This window comes from Centrocercus urophasianus, unplaced genomic scaffold (genome assembly GCF_019232065.1).
Source record: "Centrocercus urophasianus isolate 14NV4802_14NV808 unplaced genomic scaffold, USGS_Curo_1.0 seq_23, whole genome shotgun sequence".
Taxonomy (NCBI): domain Eukaryota; kingdom Metazoa; phylum Chordata; class Aves; order Galliformes; family Phasianidae; genus Centrocercus; species Centrocercus urophasianus.
Window position 1 is genome coordinate 8308877 of NW_024884789.1, and position 18436 is coordinate 8327312.

General features: G+C 37.8%; 1 protein-coding gene across 16 annotated transcripts in view; it reads right to left on the reverse strand.

Annotated features, from left to right (window-relative positions):
- The window catches only part of ADAMTSL3 (ADAMTS like 3), a 189204-nt gene that overhangs the window by 42998 nt on the left and 127770 nt on the right, over window positions 1–18436 (reverse strand). For all 16 annotated transcript variants that reach the window (XM_042824305.1, XM_042824310.1, XM_042824300.1 and 13 more), the window contains 7 exons: window positions 16424–16581; window positions 15343–15454; window positions 12409–12547; window positions 10766–10816; window positions 6504–6708; window positions 5489–5636; window positions 3985–4069 (listed from right to left, as the gene is read on the reverse strand). In XM_042824305.1, coding sequence (XP_042680239.1) covers window positions 3985–4069; window positions 5489–5636; window positions 6504–6708; window positions 10766–10816; window positions 12409–12547; window positions 15343–15454; window positions 16424–16581 — 898 coding nt within the window. The remainder of the gene's footprint in view (window positions 1–3984; window positions 4070–5488; window positions 5637–6503; window positions 6709–10765; window positions 10817–12408; window positions 12548–15342; window positions 15455–16423; window positions 16582–18436) is intronic.

The following is an 18436-nucleotide window of genomic DNA, read 5'->3' on the forward strand; positions in this document are numbered from 1 at the left end:
TTATTCATTATCCATGAAAATATGACACAGAAGCAGAGAAAGACAGCTGTAATAAAAGGATGGACTGAAAGCTGGGACTTCATATTGCACTTCAAGTTTGGAAAACAAGAGAATAACTAAAATTAAATGTGAAGGAATTGTACCAAGGAAATCGTAAGACTCCTGTAAGACAGAGATGAACTATGAGATATCACACTGAATTATGCATGAATTACAAAAAAAAAAGAAAGATAAACAAATCCAAACCAGAGAGATATCTCATCATCTATTTGGGAAGAAGCGACAACCTATTGTTGGAGTTTCTTCTTTGATTGTAAACCCTGACACAGAAGTCTTACTCGGGCTAGAAAAGACAGGATCAGTTAGGGCAGTTAGAGCTCCTGGGCATGGGAGGAAAGATGCAAACAGGTTGCCACTGGCAACGAGATTCTGAAGTCACAACAGGATTCTGGCCGTGGCAACAAGCCCACCAGGAGTAACATACAACTCTTCTCAGTGCTCCTGCTGTGGCCGGGCTCTAAAAGTGAAAAGAGCTGTCCAAAATCTGGCTTTGCTTGGAGTGGCAGGTAGCCTACGAAGCACAAGGTAGAACAGGTGACTCAGCACAGAGATTTTAAGCCTTACATTTGGCAATGTCTGGTGTGAGGGCAGAAGACTTATCTGACCAACAAGCTCAGTCGAGTCCAGCACCAAGTTCAGATGCCAACCAGCAGAAAATTAAAAAAAGCCACAAGACGGACAGGCTGGACACAGGCGAAAAGGAGGGCTTCTACCATGAACCTCCGCTGCAAAAGCTTGCAGAGTGCAAGAAACCATCAGGAAAATGTAAGTGTAAAACTAAATATTTGGAAGAGCAGGGGACAAGAAAGAGGCCATACCTGACAGAGGATGAATCCTTCGACACTGAACATACCAAAGATACGGTCACCATACCAAAGAAAGTGATGAAACAAGCAGAGTCCACTTGGCACCGTGGCTTCTTGCCTGCCAAACCCCTCAAGCAGAAGCAGTGCAAGCAGCTGCAGCAGTCCACCTTGCTGCCAAACCCCCAGCAAGCCACACTGCAGGTGCCCAGGCCCCGCCAGCCCATGCCACGTGAGGCCCGCTCCATCAGTGTTAACGAGAACGCAGGTGAGACCCTGCTGCAGCGGGCTGCTTACCTGGGCAACCAGAAAGTCGTTCTGTATTGCCTGAAAAACAATGTCTGTGACATTCACCACCACGACGACTCGGGTTACTGTGCCCTGCACGAGGCCTGTTTCAGTGGCTGGCTGAGTATCGCCAGACTTCTCCTCAAGAACGGGGCTCATGTGAACTGCTATGCGCAGGGTGGCATCGGACCAATCCACGACGCAGTATTAAATGATTACTTAGACATAGTCCGCCTCTTACTGTCCTATGGTGCCAACCCACTGCTCCAACGCCCGGGGATGACCATTTTTCAGATGGCCCGCAGCAATTCGATGGCGACCTTCCTTGCTCAGAATTTAACTGACTTTTATGGTTGAAGTGCCCATGACCCTGGATTGTACTGGGATTTCTACAGCAGCTTTGTATGCGATCCAATATATGAATCTCAATTTGATGTCCTGGAAAATCCCCCTGGTCCAGATGAAGTTGGTAGCACTTACAACTGAACTCCAGACTTCGTTGGGCTCCTTCCCTCACTGTACAACAGCTGTTTAATGCTTTCAAATATTAATATATTAATGTGTTTTAATGTTGTGGGTTTTTTTTATAATAAAGTTAGTTCTCCACAAAGTTACTTAAAACGCAATTATTTCTGTAAAGAAAAGACACTATCATATATGAAAATACATTTCCTTTAGATAAGAAATCTGCATTCCAGTTGGATGGATTTTTCTTTTCCAGTCAGTTTTTACAAAACTGTTATACGTTTCTTTAAATACACACAGGCTCTAGTGTAAGTTTGTTACCACTTGGAATTATTTTCTTTTTTTATAGAACACATCCACACATGGACTTAATTTTATACAGCACAGATTAAAGCACAGATTACACAGAACACATTTCCGTACTTTTTGTAGGTGATGCAAACAAAGTCATGTGGCTTCTTTGGGAGATAGGATTCGGTAAGGCACTTGATAATATTATTATCACTTTTCTCAATAAAATAAAATACTTTCACAAAAAAAGATGCTTGGATTAGATGATCTCAGTGGTCTTTTCCTACCTTAATAATTCTTTGATTAGTAAGGATTATATAATCAGCAGGAAGCAAGTGGAGAAACCTCTCAAATGTAGGAGACGATGCCTATAGAAAATGTGATGGAGAGGCTCCTGGGATGAGATTAGGATAAAAAATGACCAATGATGAACATCGAGGACTCCAGGATAAGCGAAGAGGAAAAATATCTAAGAAGTGGCAAAGCTGCAGAGCTTTGCACTGGGATCACAGGTCTGCACGCACTTTGTGTGGCCCAGTGGAATAGATCAGTCACGTCTAGATAGGCATAAAAAACTGTCATCTTTGCATGGAGAAGGTAAGAGAGAACCCATTAAAATGATCCCAACTCAGCTCTACTATATTCTAAAGACACTCTGAACTGGCATGCTGTGCCCCTGCCAGTTCTCCTTGCTTATTCTGCCACACTGCTCTTGAAGGATTGTAAAAGCAGACAGACTACACAAGCACATGGCTGCCACAGCTGATTCTGTAACACTAGAGATTATTTTCTTTATAACCTCATGCTGAATCCTTTTGAGAGGCAGCCTGCTATACTTCTAATCTGAAATTAGACATTCAATCTGACAATGTGGACATTCAACTGGCACATTTGATTGCATCCCTCCATTTCACAATCACATGTGATTTTACATCTTTGCCTCTAATCTGCTTGAATTTAGGGCCACCAGTCTGGGGAGCGAAATAACCCCTCACAGTAGGTTGACCCCTGACTTGGGAGGCTAGAGCAGTGAAAGGATTCAAGTACAGTCACCATAACTATGCAAACACCTGTTTGGCAAGAGGTTTCTCCTGTGTGTTGCTGCAGGTGTAAAGATTTTATTACTCATGATCACACCTGCTCATGCATGTGTGCCAGAAATCAGAAACCCTTAGATGGAGGAAGGAAAACAGGAGGTTATGGGGCATACTCAACTTTGAGAGAGAGCAATGTAAATCCAAAGTCATTTCAATAAGCTCACCTAAATCATTTTAAACTACAACTGCTACGAATGAGTGCTGAATCTGGCTAAATACAACAGAGTGCTTTTCAAAAACTCAGAAAATACAGAAAGTTGTATGTTAAATATTGAATATACAAGTCAAATACAAGCAGGCCTGTACACAAGGGACACAAGGAATTCTGTGCATGCCCTGACACACACAGGACAGGAACAAAACCTAATTGGATTTAGTTTAGGCTTCCACACCCAGGCCATAATTGTTGTCAGGCTTATCCCCATCAGCTTTGAAGGAGACTCAAAAAATCCCCCAAAAATCCAGGTGGTCTTTTGCACACACATGCGTATGTAAGATGTTGCAACTCATCCCCACAGATTTAGCTAAGCTCAGAGACCAGCAGCTTTTTCTCACTTTCTTTATGCACTGGTCTCTCTCCACCAAGAAAATTCTGGCAGCCCAGAAAGTACTTCTTAGTTTCTGATAAAACCATTAACATTCTACAGGTAGCAGCACACTGAGATAAAACTGAAAATTACTATATATCAAATGGAATGCTTCTATGTGCATTAATTAATCTTAATTTGTTTAAATTAATATCACTTTACGTCGCTTGAACGATATACGGACACTATTAGTAGAGTAGCTAAGCTCTATGTCATCCAAAACAGGAGCTCCAGAAGCAAAGCTGTCGAGAAGAAAATTAGGAACAGCTCATAATACAACTCATCTCCAAGGAGGGCCAAATGTCAAAGCAAACTGCAGAGCCAACAGTCATTCCAGATCATCTGCAAAACATGCTGGAAATATTTCTTCACTCTATAAGACAATGTACTTACGTTGGCTCTTCTGAGACTGCTCTGGTCTCCTCCATTTCGTGTGCCTGTTTAAACCATGGGGATTTTGCTTCCACAGGACTTTTTTCTAGTCGAGAAAAAATAAACAACAGTAGGGAATTCCTCCAAAAAGTGAGATGACAAGTAGATGTTAGCATTATATACCTTAGCACTTCATACTGTACATTGCCTATTGATCTACTTATTCAATTTTTAGAATATAGTGGAAAATAAAACGTCATTTATTAGGATATTTCCATCCTGATACCATTTTTTACTGAGAGGTTACCAATAATCCGATTTTAATTCCTATGTAGCCTTTGATTTCTTCTCCACATCTTCCCCAAGCATGGGCATTTCCTATTAGATTGTAGCTTATCTGTGTGATGTATCATCACCATAATGTAACTTTACAGCTGAACCAATCAGAAATTTACAAGCCCGACTAAAGCAAAAATACGTTGTTCTCCACATGGACTGCCCTCATTAAAAGATTTCCATTAGATAAATTATTTTTGCTAATCAAATTAGCTAGCTTTCCCAAATACAGAATTCAATATAATAATTAGAAAAAAAAATAATAATAAATTCTAGCTTTTTTTTTTTTTTTTTTTTTTAAATCTGCCTACGTATCCCAAACTTCTGTGATGTCTTTTCTTGGGGCAACATTAGACACTTGAGGACCGCCTCCAAACTAAAATCCCAGAAAGCTCTTTAATTTTCAGTGCTGGTTTCCACCTCATGGTTTAACCCTGAATTCTTCATGCTTGAAGAATAGCCTAGAGTCTGACAACATCCCAAAGAGAAACATTAAGCTGTCTGCAGATAATTTGCACTCTTTGAGTAAATCTTTACAGTGAGTGTCTGAAACATAGTCTTAAAGCTGAAATAAAAGCTGAAAGGAACAAAAGTAGCACCAACCAAAATTTTCTGGGCACAGAGGGACAGATATGAGTAAAGGACAAAATATATTACTTCCTCCCAATCTTCCCATCTTTGTTTTTCCTTTCACCTTCACATCTACTTTTCTAGATCATATCAACTCTTTCAGAGAATATTTGTCAATTCACATAATTGTGACAAACATGGTAAATATACAAAAAATGTTAATAACTTAATGAACTGAAGAGGTCCACACAGAAGACTGATAATTTTAATGAGATGCAGAAGAGCAACATCCCAGCTGATACATGCAAGCATCATTCGTATTTCAAGTGTTACTGAACAACTCTTCCTTACCATCTTGAACTCATTAACTCTGGTTTTCCCAGTCTGACCAAGTTGTATAGGTACAGTTACATGTTCACCTTACGACTGCCTGGCCACATTATCAGCAAAAATCAGCAGGACACTTCTAGCACCAATAATTAAAATATCTGTTTCTGCCAAGACTAAAATAAGCCCCAGTAAATTCCAGCTTCTGGCATTTCTGAGAGGTTACTAGGGGCTTTTAATTCTCTTAACAAAAATGTAAAAGAATAACAGACTCCAATGAAGTTCCATTTACCTCTTGGCTTGTAACAAGGTATTGGCACGATGCACTCTTCTTTTATGTGTAGTTTAAGTTGTGGATTACAGCCACCAACATGCTGCCCACGGTGGTCAATGCACAGCACTACACGGTAACGTAAACCTCGTCCACATGTCACTGTGCACTGCAGGAGATAAAGCAACCATCTCACTCTCTCTTTTATTTGATTTATAAATACTGATGAAAAGCAAGTTTGAAATACTGATTATATGTTTACTTAAGTCTTTCCAGAATTAATCAGATATCAGAGATGTGACTATGACCTTGCATTTTTGGGTGAATAAAGAGAAGGCTGATGCTTGAAGAAATGCTAATTTTTGGAAAGAAAGTGGCTTATTGGGGTTCTCTAAAGCTTATCTGATTGGCAAACATCTAAAACAGAGGGGTTTGTGTACTGAAAATATGCTCTCTCGGAGTGGTCATTTTCAGTTTAAGCTGGGTCAGACGTGCTGTGAGAACTGTTTCTTCACTACAAGTCAGTGATGTCATTTGGATGAACTAAGTAGTTACAGAAGTGTTGAGCTATCTGACTATCAGATAACTACAGCCAAGATGAGTTGGCTCTATGTTCTTGTTGCTATAATGAAAGGTAAGAATGCTGGAAAATCACCCTTACAATACATCAGCCACTAGACAGCCATGCCTTCAGCTTTTACATGGAGTGAAAGATTACATTTATCAAGAACCGAGAAACAAACAACCTGATTGCAAAGGAGTCTGACCTCTTTCTCTAATTTCTCCTCTTTGTAAAGCAGGAATTAAAGAAGCATAAGTAATTCAACATGTATTTTTATCTACAAAGACACCTTAACTTTTTTTTATTATTATCAGGCCAGGTTAATTAGAACAAACTTATCCCATGAAACGCAATGAATTTTGCCTGTAATTTTTCCTGTAAATCTGTACTCATACATGATAACACAAGATTAGATGCTTTTTCTTTTTTTTTTTTTTAAGAAAAGGATAATAGTCTAAAACACTTTCAACTTACCTGAGACCATTCCATTGCCACCCACTTAGGACAATCAAACAGATTGCAGGTTTGAATGACTTTGGGTTTAGGGGCATACATGCATTTCCATTCTTCCACTTGCAGAATCTCTCCATGTATGGTTTCCTCTACACACACAAAACTTCTCCTCTGAATGCCACCTCCACAGGAAACTGAACATGCAGTCCAAGGGTTATGCTCCCACCTGGAAAAAAAGACTAGTAGATTAAAAACAAGGCTATTTTTTATTCTACTAACCTCTATTAAAAATGCAGAAAAACTGAATCTAACCTCAATGTAATTATATTACATAATTTTTTGTTTCTTAATTCTTACCACACAATTAATACAAACATTGAATTATAGAGTTGTATTACATTATTCCAGGCTTAAATTCATGCGTAAAATGAAAACACAAATAGGACAAATTTAAGTAAGCTTCACATAATTGAAAATCTAATTATCATATTTAAGTTCCTAAATATACTGAGTTCGATTACTGGAATCGTTTTCATTTGTTCTTCTGCATCACCTAAATAAAATATTTTTCACGGTTTATTTTTCTTACATTTGTCAGAGAACATGAAGCATATGTACTTGAGATTATATGAAGTACAGATAGAGAACAGACTGGTGACTGAGGATGTTGTTACCCACAGCTGCTCACTACTGCCCACACTGGTGCAGACTGCTCCTAAAAATTTGTTCAGGAAAGCATTTTGGGGGAACTCCAATACTTGTTTTGGGAAAAATCAGCTATTTCAACACAAAATGTCCTCATCCTTAAGGACCCTGAACATATTATGTTGTGACGGATACCATTTGGCTGCTTACTACTGCAGTTCTGCATGAGTTTTCCAGCCTACATTTAAAATGCCATTGAATGAGTTTGTATTCAGCCTTTTCATCTTGCTACAAGCAATAGGCAGCTACTTAACCATTGCAGCCACTCCAAGTAACCTACCTGATTTCTCCTGAAGCAGGGAGATACAGAGATTAAGGAAAGCTCACAAAGCCCTGCCAACTAGCAGAGCTATGGTTTAGCAGCTTCCAGCAGAGGGATGACATACAAACTGGTGGGAAAGAATGTCTTTAAAATGAAAATTTACCCATGGTCTTAGATGTAAAGATGGAAACTGCTGTACCATCTGAAGTGAGAACTACATGGAGGTGTTCAGGTTACAAGCTTCATTTCATTTATTTTTCAGTCTTAGCATAAATGAATATTTAATTATTTTGCAACAAAAACAAATCTTAGTGCCCCATTTTTGCCACGCTTACAGATTACAAGCCTCTGTCATAGCATTTATCTATAGCATACACTCAGCCCTATGTATTTTTCTCACTCTTTACCTCCTGTTTTCGTCCCACCATCCACTCAAATTAAAGCCAAACTCTGGAAAATGGTTGAGTTTTGGACCAAATCTTACAATTCATCAGTGTCTTGCTAAAAATTATTCATCTGACTACTGCAGGGATTCACAGAGGATTATGTATAAAAAGCACATCCATTATGAATAATGGACACAGTGACTACAATACCCCACCAAAATCAGTTGATCAGGAGTAACACAGCCATCTCAAAGAGGAAGTCATAGTCTTGGAGCAGATGGAACAAAGTACTATAATCCTAGTTAAATTTAAATAAACATTACACATTTTCTGTGATACAACAGGTAAATCAACGATACTTTCTGTTTTAAGAGTTCCTATGAAAACATTAATCATGTCTAAGGTCAATAGGAAAATGAGCATAATACAGAGAGCAAGCCACGTAACGTTAACCAGACTATACACTCAAAAGCATTCAGAATAAGGTTATATGCATAGATATCATGTCACTATCGTAAAATACACTTTTCTTTAAATGAATGTCCAGTGTTAAATCATTTTCTTAAAAAAAAAAAAAAAAAAAAAAAATAAAGGAAAAGGAAAAGACAGGAAAAAAAAGGGAAAAGAAAATGCCAGGAACTAAAGAGCAATTAACTGTTCGATGAATTAGCAGCTCATGGATTTATATATATAAGGCTCACTGTGCTATGTGTAATACTAGCCTCATAAGTGTTTATAGCATAAAGTTTTATAGTTGTTTTTCTTTATCTCATCAGTTTCAAACACACTCCAGATCCCATACTCCCAAAAGCATTTTCAAGATGGAGTGAGGTCCATGGCTACTGGGGAAAAGGGGGTCTAGGACAGGCAGTCAAGGAGATACTTTCCAGAACCCACAGCTGTCAAGGGATTCTCAACAGTCCAACAAGTCTGAAATAAATGGAGGCATTCCAAAAGCTTTAAAAGAAAATTTTCATCCTGGGAAATTTTTCTATTTATTTCAAAAGAATTCTCCATCTGTAAAAATATTTCAGTGGGGCATTTACAACTCTAGCCACAGGAGAACTCTTTCAAGATCTTGTGGTGTGCACCATGATTTTCCCACAACTTCCTTGTGTGAACGGGCAAGTAGTGGTAAATGCCACAGGACTGCAGATGGCCCTTGAGTTATGTAGGAGGTGTGATGTATGATTGCTGGTCGAGGTGAGGTAGTCTGTACAGCTTTACTCAAGCATATCTACAACACTTGTTTTCTGCCTGCTTTGCAAGGACAGTTTTGGGCTAGTGTGTGAACAGGTAAGAAAAAAGAAAGCAGAAAAAATGGGCAGAAAAAGCCCTGCAGAACTGACACAAGGCAATTGCTTTACAGGCAACAACACAGAGAAGGAACACCTCACTACACTGAAGCAAGACTTACATCCACACTGGACCAGATTCACCTCATTGATGCAAGTATTTCAGAAATTTCAGGAAGAAGTGGTGCCTTTAAACCTCTGATGTGTTTACTCATGCATCTTCCCTGTGGAAGGAGCACAGTGAATAAGTCTGTCCAATTTCTCCTCTTTCCATCCTAACGGAATGAACTCTGAGCCCAGCTTGGCCACTTGCTTCCATCTTACAGTTCTTACTCCTGAGCACTGCACAGAAACACCATCACTTCTTCTGATGGTACACATAGAGGTGTTGAAATGAGGTGGGTCTTCGTAGTTCTCGATATTTGAAATAAGAGAACCTGCCCACAGCTTTATCACAGACATAATCCATCTCACCAGAGTGTCATGCAAATATGCTGAGCACAGTACAGCACAGAAAGGGGATTAAATTTCTCTTTCAGCTTGTCTCCAGCTGAGTGGTTCAGAAGATGAAATACTCGTGAAAATAAATTGTGCTGACTTTCAGAGGAGATCTGAACAAAAAGGAACTGACAGAAGAATTGGCAGAAGAAATGGAAGGAGAGAGAGACAGAACAATTACAGAACTTCATGGGATAAAGATGTAACTGAAAAGATCCCAACCAGTGTATGAAAGCCAGAATACATCACAGGAGAGCTGATCCACAGCAAGCGTAAATTGTTACGGAAATAAACTTTGCCCGTTTATACCAGCTGTAATCAGTAGCTCCACTGAGCCATGCAAATCTATGATTTCATTCTCATTACTTCACATCTTTAGTCATTTAGAAAAATATACATTATTCATTTCGCTGTATTCTAAAGCAGTGCTTCAGTTAGGATAAATACACATCTAAGTCCACTGACTATAACTCTTTACATTAACATTAAGTCTGGCTCAATGCTTTTTAGTACAAACATCTTTATAAAACATTTAAACATTTCAGAGATACCTTACAGTTTTGTGACTGATGGGAGATATAAAATAAAAAAAAGAAGAAAAAAAACGAACAAATAAAAGGCATTTATCTGTACTCTTGCTCTAATTTTAGTCAGTAGACATTTAGACAACAGAGTATCTTTAAACTGTCATGTCAACCTTGATGTCATTAGAGTGTAAGTCTAAACAGTAAATAAGTGAAGGGGAACTGAAGAGTCCTGTAACACAGGAAGACCAGTTGTATTTGTGGATATATTCACCGCATTCATCTTCAGACTAAAAATCTTCCAATAAAAGAATCCATACAGAATTTTAAAGGAGATGCCCTTCTTGGCAGCACAGCAAGAGAAGGATTAGGGGAACAACTCGTTGCTGAAGTCTTTCAAGTTGATATTTTCAAGAGCATACTAACCTCTTACTGCTAGGCTAATTACCCAAAGTGCAAGATTCAAAATCAAAATACAGGATTTTGTTATGAACTTGCTACTTACAGCAAAAAGCATCATAAGACAACATTCAATGATGTAAGTACTCAAATAATGAACTTACAGTCAAAACTGGGATTACACTGAAACATACGCTGTTCTGATTGTACATACCGAGGAAGTGGCTGGAAGTGATCATATGGCATGATTTCTTTAAATCCATCACTGTCAACAAAATAAATATTGCAGCATTATTTCTTATATCCAAGGCTCAATAGCAACTACATACATACTTACACACAATCATGTTTCAAGTAATTAATTCCCAGTGTGAAACGAGGGAATCTTACATTCACAGCATGTTACCTACCTCTGTAGCCAACAATGATTCATACAATCTTAAACTTTCTGGAGAGAGAGAGACATCTATTCACCATACAGTTTCTCCACGTAATTCCACAAAAAAAAAGAAAAAAAAGAAAAAAAAAAAAGAAAAAGAACGAAAGAAGGAATGCTTGAGCAGAGAACTGTGCTACTTTACTAACAAGAAATACATATTTATATTGTAACGAAGACCTCTGAGGAACATGTGTGGCAGTGAAATAAATGCAGCTCAGAATTAATTCTAGATAGGTTTGAATGGTGCTTAGGATCCTTCTACAGCAGTTTGCTTGAATTGCCAGCATAAAGCCTTACTTCCAATACTAAGAAATATGGCATTCTATCTAGTAGTAGTCCTCTTTTTCTGACTGCGTACAATAAATTTGAAAGGAAAAAGAATTAAACCCTTTCTTATTTTCCCAATCCAACTTTGCAATATTTGGCACCTGTTGCCATTAAGCTTTACTGAAGTCTTACCACTCCATAGAGTGATCAGCTATCCAGGAAAAAGTCTTGAAATCCTGCACATCTATAACTGGTAGAGGTCACTATCAACGACTATGTTCAGCAGGAATGAAAGGAAATGGACAGTTTAGCTATAGGAAATGAAATCCATTGAGTGTGTTTCCTTTTATTCTTCCATATAACTCTAGTTCATCCAGCTGGCATATTACTGTGAGGTTCTGGGACTTGATACTGAGATGTTATTTTAAGATTCTTTTAGCACAGCCAGGAAACCTCATCAGACAATCCAAAAGTTAGTTTGAAATACTGTAGTGCAATTCAATACAAGTTATGTATACCGCAGCCTTTATAATTTGGCAAGAATGTTCCACTCTGTTTGTACCACGATTAATAATTTTTTTCTATTCTTAATGTAAAAGTAATACTAATAACAACAACAAAAAAATACGTGCACACACACACACAAGAGAACAAAGTCCCAAACTTCAATTATTGTCAATGCTGCAGTACAAAAAAAAAAAAAAAAGAGACTTTTTGGTAGACAAATGAATAAACCAGGATAAACTATAAGCAAAACTTGATTTCATTACAAACTGCCTGTTTGTAATGAAAAGTTCTGAATGGCAGGATTGATAAAATCAAAAACCTGGTTTACAATCTTTCCTCATAAATCATCATAAAAACCTCACACCAGTGCCATAACACTTAATAACATAAAGAAGATAAAATTAGCCTTTGAAGAAAGGGCTAACAGGAACTCGCAATATTGGTATAATGCAAAATCATGTAGTGCACAACACTTAAGAAATACTACAAACCCACTGACAATGGTGCCTGATGCCAGCCTTCAATGCATGCAGTAATCAACCAAAACTGAGTAAAGATTAAAAAAACCCAAATTAATTAAATATGACAACTTGTTCCTTAGTAAATGACAATAGCGTGCACTTTAAGTTATTTCTCATATATACCTTGAAGGACAAGGATCCATGTTGCATTCTTTTAGCTTGGGCTTTGGTTTCTTATTTTCTGGGTGGTAATGACAATAATGATCAGGAACAACCCGCTTCAGACGAATATCCACACATTCAGCAGAATTAAGCTGATAACCTAATGCAGAAGCAAAGTTAAATTGTAATAATGGAGATAAATTAAAGAAGATTTTTCTTTCTCCCTTTACCACTCTCCCCTCCAAATCGCTCCAAACACTGTGGTTCCATAGAGTTAATTTCCAGTATTATTTTTCCTTGGTTTGCTTTTAAAAAAGGAAACGTTGCACAGGAGCACACAGGGCTAGATTTTCATTGAAGGTAATTCAGTGCAACAGTTATGTTAACTTATCCTAATTCTACATGAGACTCTTACACATTACTCTAATAATACTCTAAGGATACAAGTAAAAGCATACATAAATGTGTCACATGTGACATAATGGAACAGCTCACCTGTCACAAGCCAACCCTACAAAGTCATATGGTTCTATTACACATTCCATGATTTATAACAGCCCTCCCCCAAGGAAGAGTTAAAGTGTATGTTAGTGAGAGCTTTATTACATGGTCATGCATGCTGAAAAAAAAAAAAAAAAGAAAACAAAAAAGAAAAAACAACAACTTTAAATCAGAAAGCCAGAGAAATTGAAGATGAGATTCAAAAACTATGCTCAGCTAAACTGAAGAAAACCAAGAAATAGTTTCAAGAACATTCCTAGTTGAAGAGCCAACAAAAGAAAACTTGAAGTAACTACTCGGTGAAAAAAAAATAAATATGTGGAAAGACTGGTTAACAGAAGGAATCTGAGTTTCATAAACCATTGGGTTTCTTTTTTGGCTAAGAAAAAAAAGGCTCATTCAGAGAAACTGACTTGGACTTAACGTGAGGAGAGAAGGAGGATGTTCTGGTATGTGCAAAGAAAAAAAAGTTTGAAACCACAAGAATGAAAATCCAAATGGAGTCAATAAACTAACAGCTCAAGAGCCAGTGTCTACTGAAATTGCTATAGTATCATATATCAATGGCTTCATTTCTGTGTCTCTTGGCTGATTCAAAGTGTCATCATGCATGAGGGTGATAACCATAAAGAAGAACTAAGCAGTTCCAGTGCTCAAAGCATGTTCCTGTTCTCATAAGCACTGAAAGGACCCAGAAGATATGCCACTTGCAAACAAAATAAATGAAATTTTTAAATGTTCTTGTTCATTTGAGCTTGCCTGTGCTTTCTGATATGTCCCTGCAACATATTCTCCCCACACATGAAGATTACAGAATTAAACATATTTTAATTCAAGTGAGGAATGGCGGCATGCTGATTCCAGATTACAGGTTTAAGTCAGGCAGCTGCAATACAACTCCCCTGCATGCCTCAGTAATATGCCATCCCTAAGACTCCTAGTTCTGTGGGTAGTATTAGCTCAGTTTTGTGCTTCTTCACTCACCAGCCTCTCTTCTCTCAAGACTGCTGTCAACAATGTCAATCTCTGCTGACAAAGATACCAGATTCAGATTATGGATATGCAGCTACAAATGCAGCTACTGAAAATACTGACTAATTTCAAAGAGAGAATGGCATGGAGCTGCATCAGGGGAGGGGCGGGTCGGTGTGAGGATCAGGTCTCCTGGCCATGGCACCACGCTGCTGGAGGTCAGGAAGCATTTGGACAATGCTGTAAGTCACAGTCGTGTCCAACCTTTTTGCTTTCCGGGGCTGCACTGAGAAAAGCAAATTGTTTTGGCCAGGCCAGGCTGCACGGAGGAGCTGCTGCCATGATGGCATGGGGCAGAGGGCAGGGATTATCACCAACTTCTGCAGTCTGTGTGCAGCCTGCAGGGCTGCAGGTGTCTGTAGCATAGGGTTTGAGTTTTGAGTAGCTCTCTGTGAAGCCAGGTGCTAGGCTCTGCAGTCCTCATGGGTCCTTTCCAACTCAAGATAGTCTACAATTCTATGCTCAGAGAACAGCTATTGCTGCTAACAATTCACAAAACCAGGTATCTTAAAAGATGCAGAAGTTTCATCTTCTGCATGTCATCTTCTAAACGTAGTGCAAGTATCAAAATGGATGGTCTGGCAAAAGCTCCCCAGAGTCTCTGCTTTAAACATCCTTAACACTTAACTCGTGTCCCAAGTAACTATTTAGACTATATCCGTACTGGGTAAGGAAATCACAAAATCAATATGTCAGTATTGCTGCAGGATCTCCTAGTTTGTTCTTCAGGTGATCTGGGTAATGTTGGCTCAAGGGAAATAAGGGTCTATGATGTCAGAAATTCCCCCCATGACAAGGCAATGCTCTCTGAAGAACCAGATTTGACAACTAGTGGGCTTACTTGGCTGAGCAGTAGTCAAGCTGCAGTTCATTCATTGTATAAATAGAAGTAATTAAAACAGGAGTAGAAACTACAGTGCAGTATCTTCTAACTACTATTAAGACCACATTTCCAGAGCCACGGGCGTTGATAGTAATTGGTTCTTAAATTCTGTTCATTCTGCTTTCTTCATAGTTGGTTTCGAAATAAAGTGTTCTAATACTGCCCCTCATGTCCACCACTGTTGTCAGAAATACCTCTTTCTCTTAATCTTCTGATTATTTTTTCATTGTATTTATTTGTTTACTTTCCTAAAATATCATTTAGGAATTGTTATTTTCCACTTCATGTCTTTATATCTGAAGATTTGACAATCAATCCAATTATGAGAACATGACTTCCATTCATACAAGATAAAAAGTTATATTAACTGAGGAAAAGAACAACTTCCTTTCTACTCTGTCATCAATGTTTTTTGAAGAACCACCACCGAAGTGCAAAGAAACACAAACATTTAATCAAGAAACATGTAGATGAAAGCTGTAAATCAGCAACTTTCAATCTTCACAAGTAAACACACCTTAAAAGTTGCCATTACTTACCTCCTCCACATGTCGCTGTGCAGGGGAAGAACTCCGTTTGTCTCCACTGATGACTGATAGGTTGATAGAAAAAGAATTGAACCACACTGTCTTTCGATCCAGAGTACCTGGTCTAGAGAAAGTTCCATTAAAAGACATGTGTATAATGTACTCAATTGTTTATGACATTTCAAAATAGAATTCATAAGTAGAAACTGTGCAGACAGTATTATGACAACAGGCATAAAACTTCAAGAATATCCAATAAATCTAAATGTCCAGTAGTCAAGAATTTGTACGTCACTTTGTTTATCAAATTATTTAAGGTAATAATATCACTATTTTATTATCAATACTTTATTGACAAAGTTCCCAGTTGTATTTTTTTGTTTTACCTTATCAGCAAAACATTAAGTATTCTGTATAGGGAGAACTAGAACTGACCTATTCATAATGGTTCATGTTTTGGCAGGTCTAAAAGCACATGTGATATTGGAGATGCAAAATAATAAACAATACTGAAAGTCTGTTTCTACAACAAGAAAAATAAAGGCAAGTGAGGTGATAGTAATCACCTTCCATTTCCCATGGAAAACTGTGCAACTGCCTTCCTTTGTCAGTTAAATATTGGTAAATTTCTACACAGCTACAAATGCACATACATGATACACTACACTGATACGTGGTCTGTGTATAACAGAAACTAAAAGGATTAGAAACAGTCAGTAGCTGGACTACCAGTTGTCTGAGTCATTTTAGGGTGCTACAGGAAGCAACATTGAGATTCAGCAGGTGGCAGTCTTCAACTGGATTAACATCAGTACAGTGCACAGCAATATTTCAGTAATATCTAAAACAAAAGTCCAGGACATTTTTACCATTAAATATCCTGTTGTGCTTTCTACTACGGCAGTGACATTGACCTCAATAACATTTTAACTTGTCAGGATATGATTAGTATAAATTACCTCTGGGTTTTAATTAAGATTCCTTATTTACTATCTAAAAGATTTCTTGTATTGCTACAACCCAATTGACAGCTCCTTACTCTGCTGCATATACTTGCAATATCTTTGTAGATTTGTACACACAGACATCCCACCTTGATAATGAAATCTGCACCAAGAGGTCCTAGGATCTTTATGATTTCCCTGTCTGTAGTCTTCTGAAATTCAACAGTTGTATTTTCTATGACAAATGTTCCAGGTTCATCAAAACTGTGTTCTCCCTTGTCTCCTTGTAGTGTCTTTGACTCTATAACTAGGGAGGAAATATGCAATTTGTAAATTTAGACAGGCTATTTTTTCTTTTCAGGGAAGTCAGAAAGTAACATTTGCAACTCTACATTGCAAGTATTAGCAGAATATATGCATTAAAGAATATACCAAGTAACTGTGAGAATGTTAGCCACTTCAGATTATAGGTCGATGCATGATTGTGTGACATGTCAGTACAGGATCACACTATTCTTCCATACCAAAAGCTCTTTGGAGACATTTTTTCCTAGAAAAGCACTCTATACATCTATAAATCAATACATTCAGCAGGACAAGTTGAAACTCACAAAATTAATAGAATCAATACATTTCAAAAACTAATTTATACTTGAACCAACTAGAGCCCAGCAGTTTCAGTAATCAGTGTCCAGAGAGGTCTGAATGGCATCAAGCTCACCACTCACCTCAAAAGCTGTGTAACTCTACTCACTGCAGAGGTCATTCACTTAAGTCCAAGTATTTCCCATATTAGCAAAAAGCAAGGCCAGGAGGTCAGTAGCTGCAGTGCTGCCTGAGAGATGTCCCTTTCTCAAAACAGGTGGTGATGAAAACCCTTTCTGTGCTGTGCTGCATCCCTTGGAAACAGATTAAACTAACAGACCACAGCTTCCAGAAGACAGACGAAGCATTTTAGGACTGAGTCATTTCCAGCAACCTGACTGAACTATAGGCAGACAAAGCTAAAAGAAGATATACTTAAGGAAATCAGAATTTCTGGGATCTGCATAACACAGTGAATGCGTACAGCAAGTCACCTGAAATACAATGGTTGGGTTACAGTCTATCAGGGTAGTTTATGAGAAAGGCATGGACGGCATATTACTGTCAGTATGAAAACTGCTTTTAAAACTAATTTTCAGTGAAACTGCTGTACTAACAACTTCTGATCATTTGAATTTATGGATACAAAGGCTGTTCTGTTTATAGCTCATCTGACATGTGGGTCAGGGAACAGCACAGCCACTCTGCTGATACCCTGCTGTGTTTTAGCCAGGCGAGATGAATGCCAGTGTGAGAATCATACTTGAAGACTCCACCTTCATCAGAGCTACTAAACATAGCTCAGCTTTATGTCCTCTGCATCGATGAATTTTCCAGTTAGCCACTTAATTCTATACTTTCCGTATGTTACACAAACAAGAGCTGACTATACTAATATAAGCCTGTCATGGATGAAGCTGTATCCAAACTGAGTAATTTCATACCGATAAATAACGTCCAGACAAGAGAAATAAAAGCAGAAATGTTGCTCTGAAGCATCTTTATAATTGTTTCAAATGTTGTAAGCTTATACTGTGTGAACACGGTTACAACGACCCAATGCTGTTTACATCATGTAATGTGTGTAGACAGATTTTTAGAGACAGCCTAAGATAAACTAGTCTTTCTTTTGACTGACTCTTCTAAACTGATTTTGAATTAAGAACATCTCTTGTTTCTTACTCAGACTATAATGGAGAATTCTCCCTTCAACTGTTCATTTTTTGAAAGAATTACAGTTGTTATTTTGCAATGCAGAACATGATTTTTTCAAGAAATGCATACAATACACCACTAATAATCTATATATACTCCTCCTTGTCCCTATTCAGATTGATTTATGAAAATTAAACATCCTTAAAATTAGGAAGGACTCTTTTCATTTGGTCAATAAAACACATGGACTCTTAAAAATGGGAGAATAAAACAGCCAGTCAGAGAAAAGAACAATCTGGCAAGCAGTAGGTTATCTTTAATAAGCCACTTAAATTAAAACTATATATATTTCTAAAATAATTACAAATTCATTTCATAATAATAGTAATGATAAAGTGATTCAGACTCAGAAACATTATCTA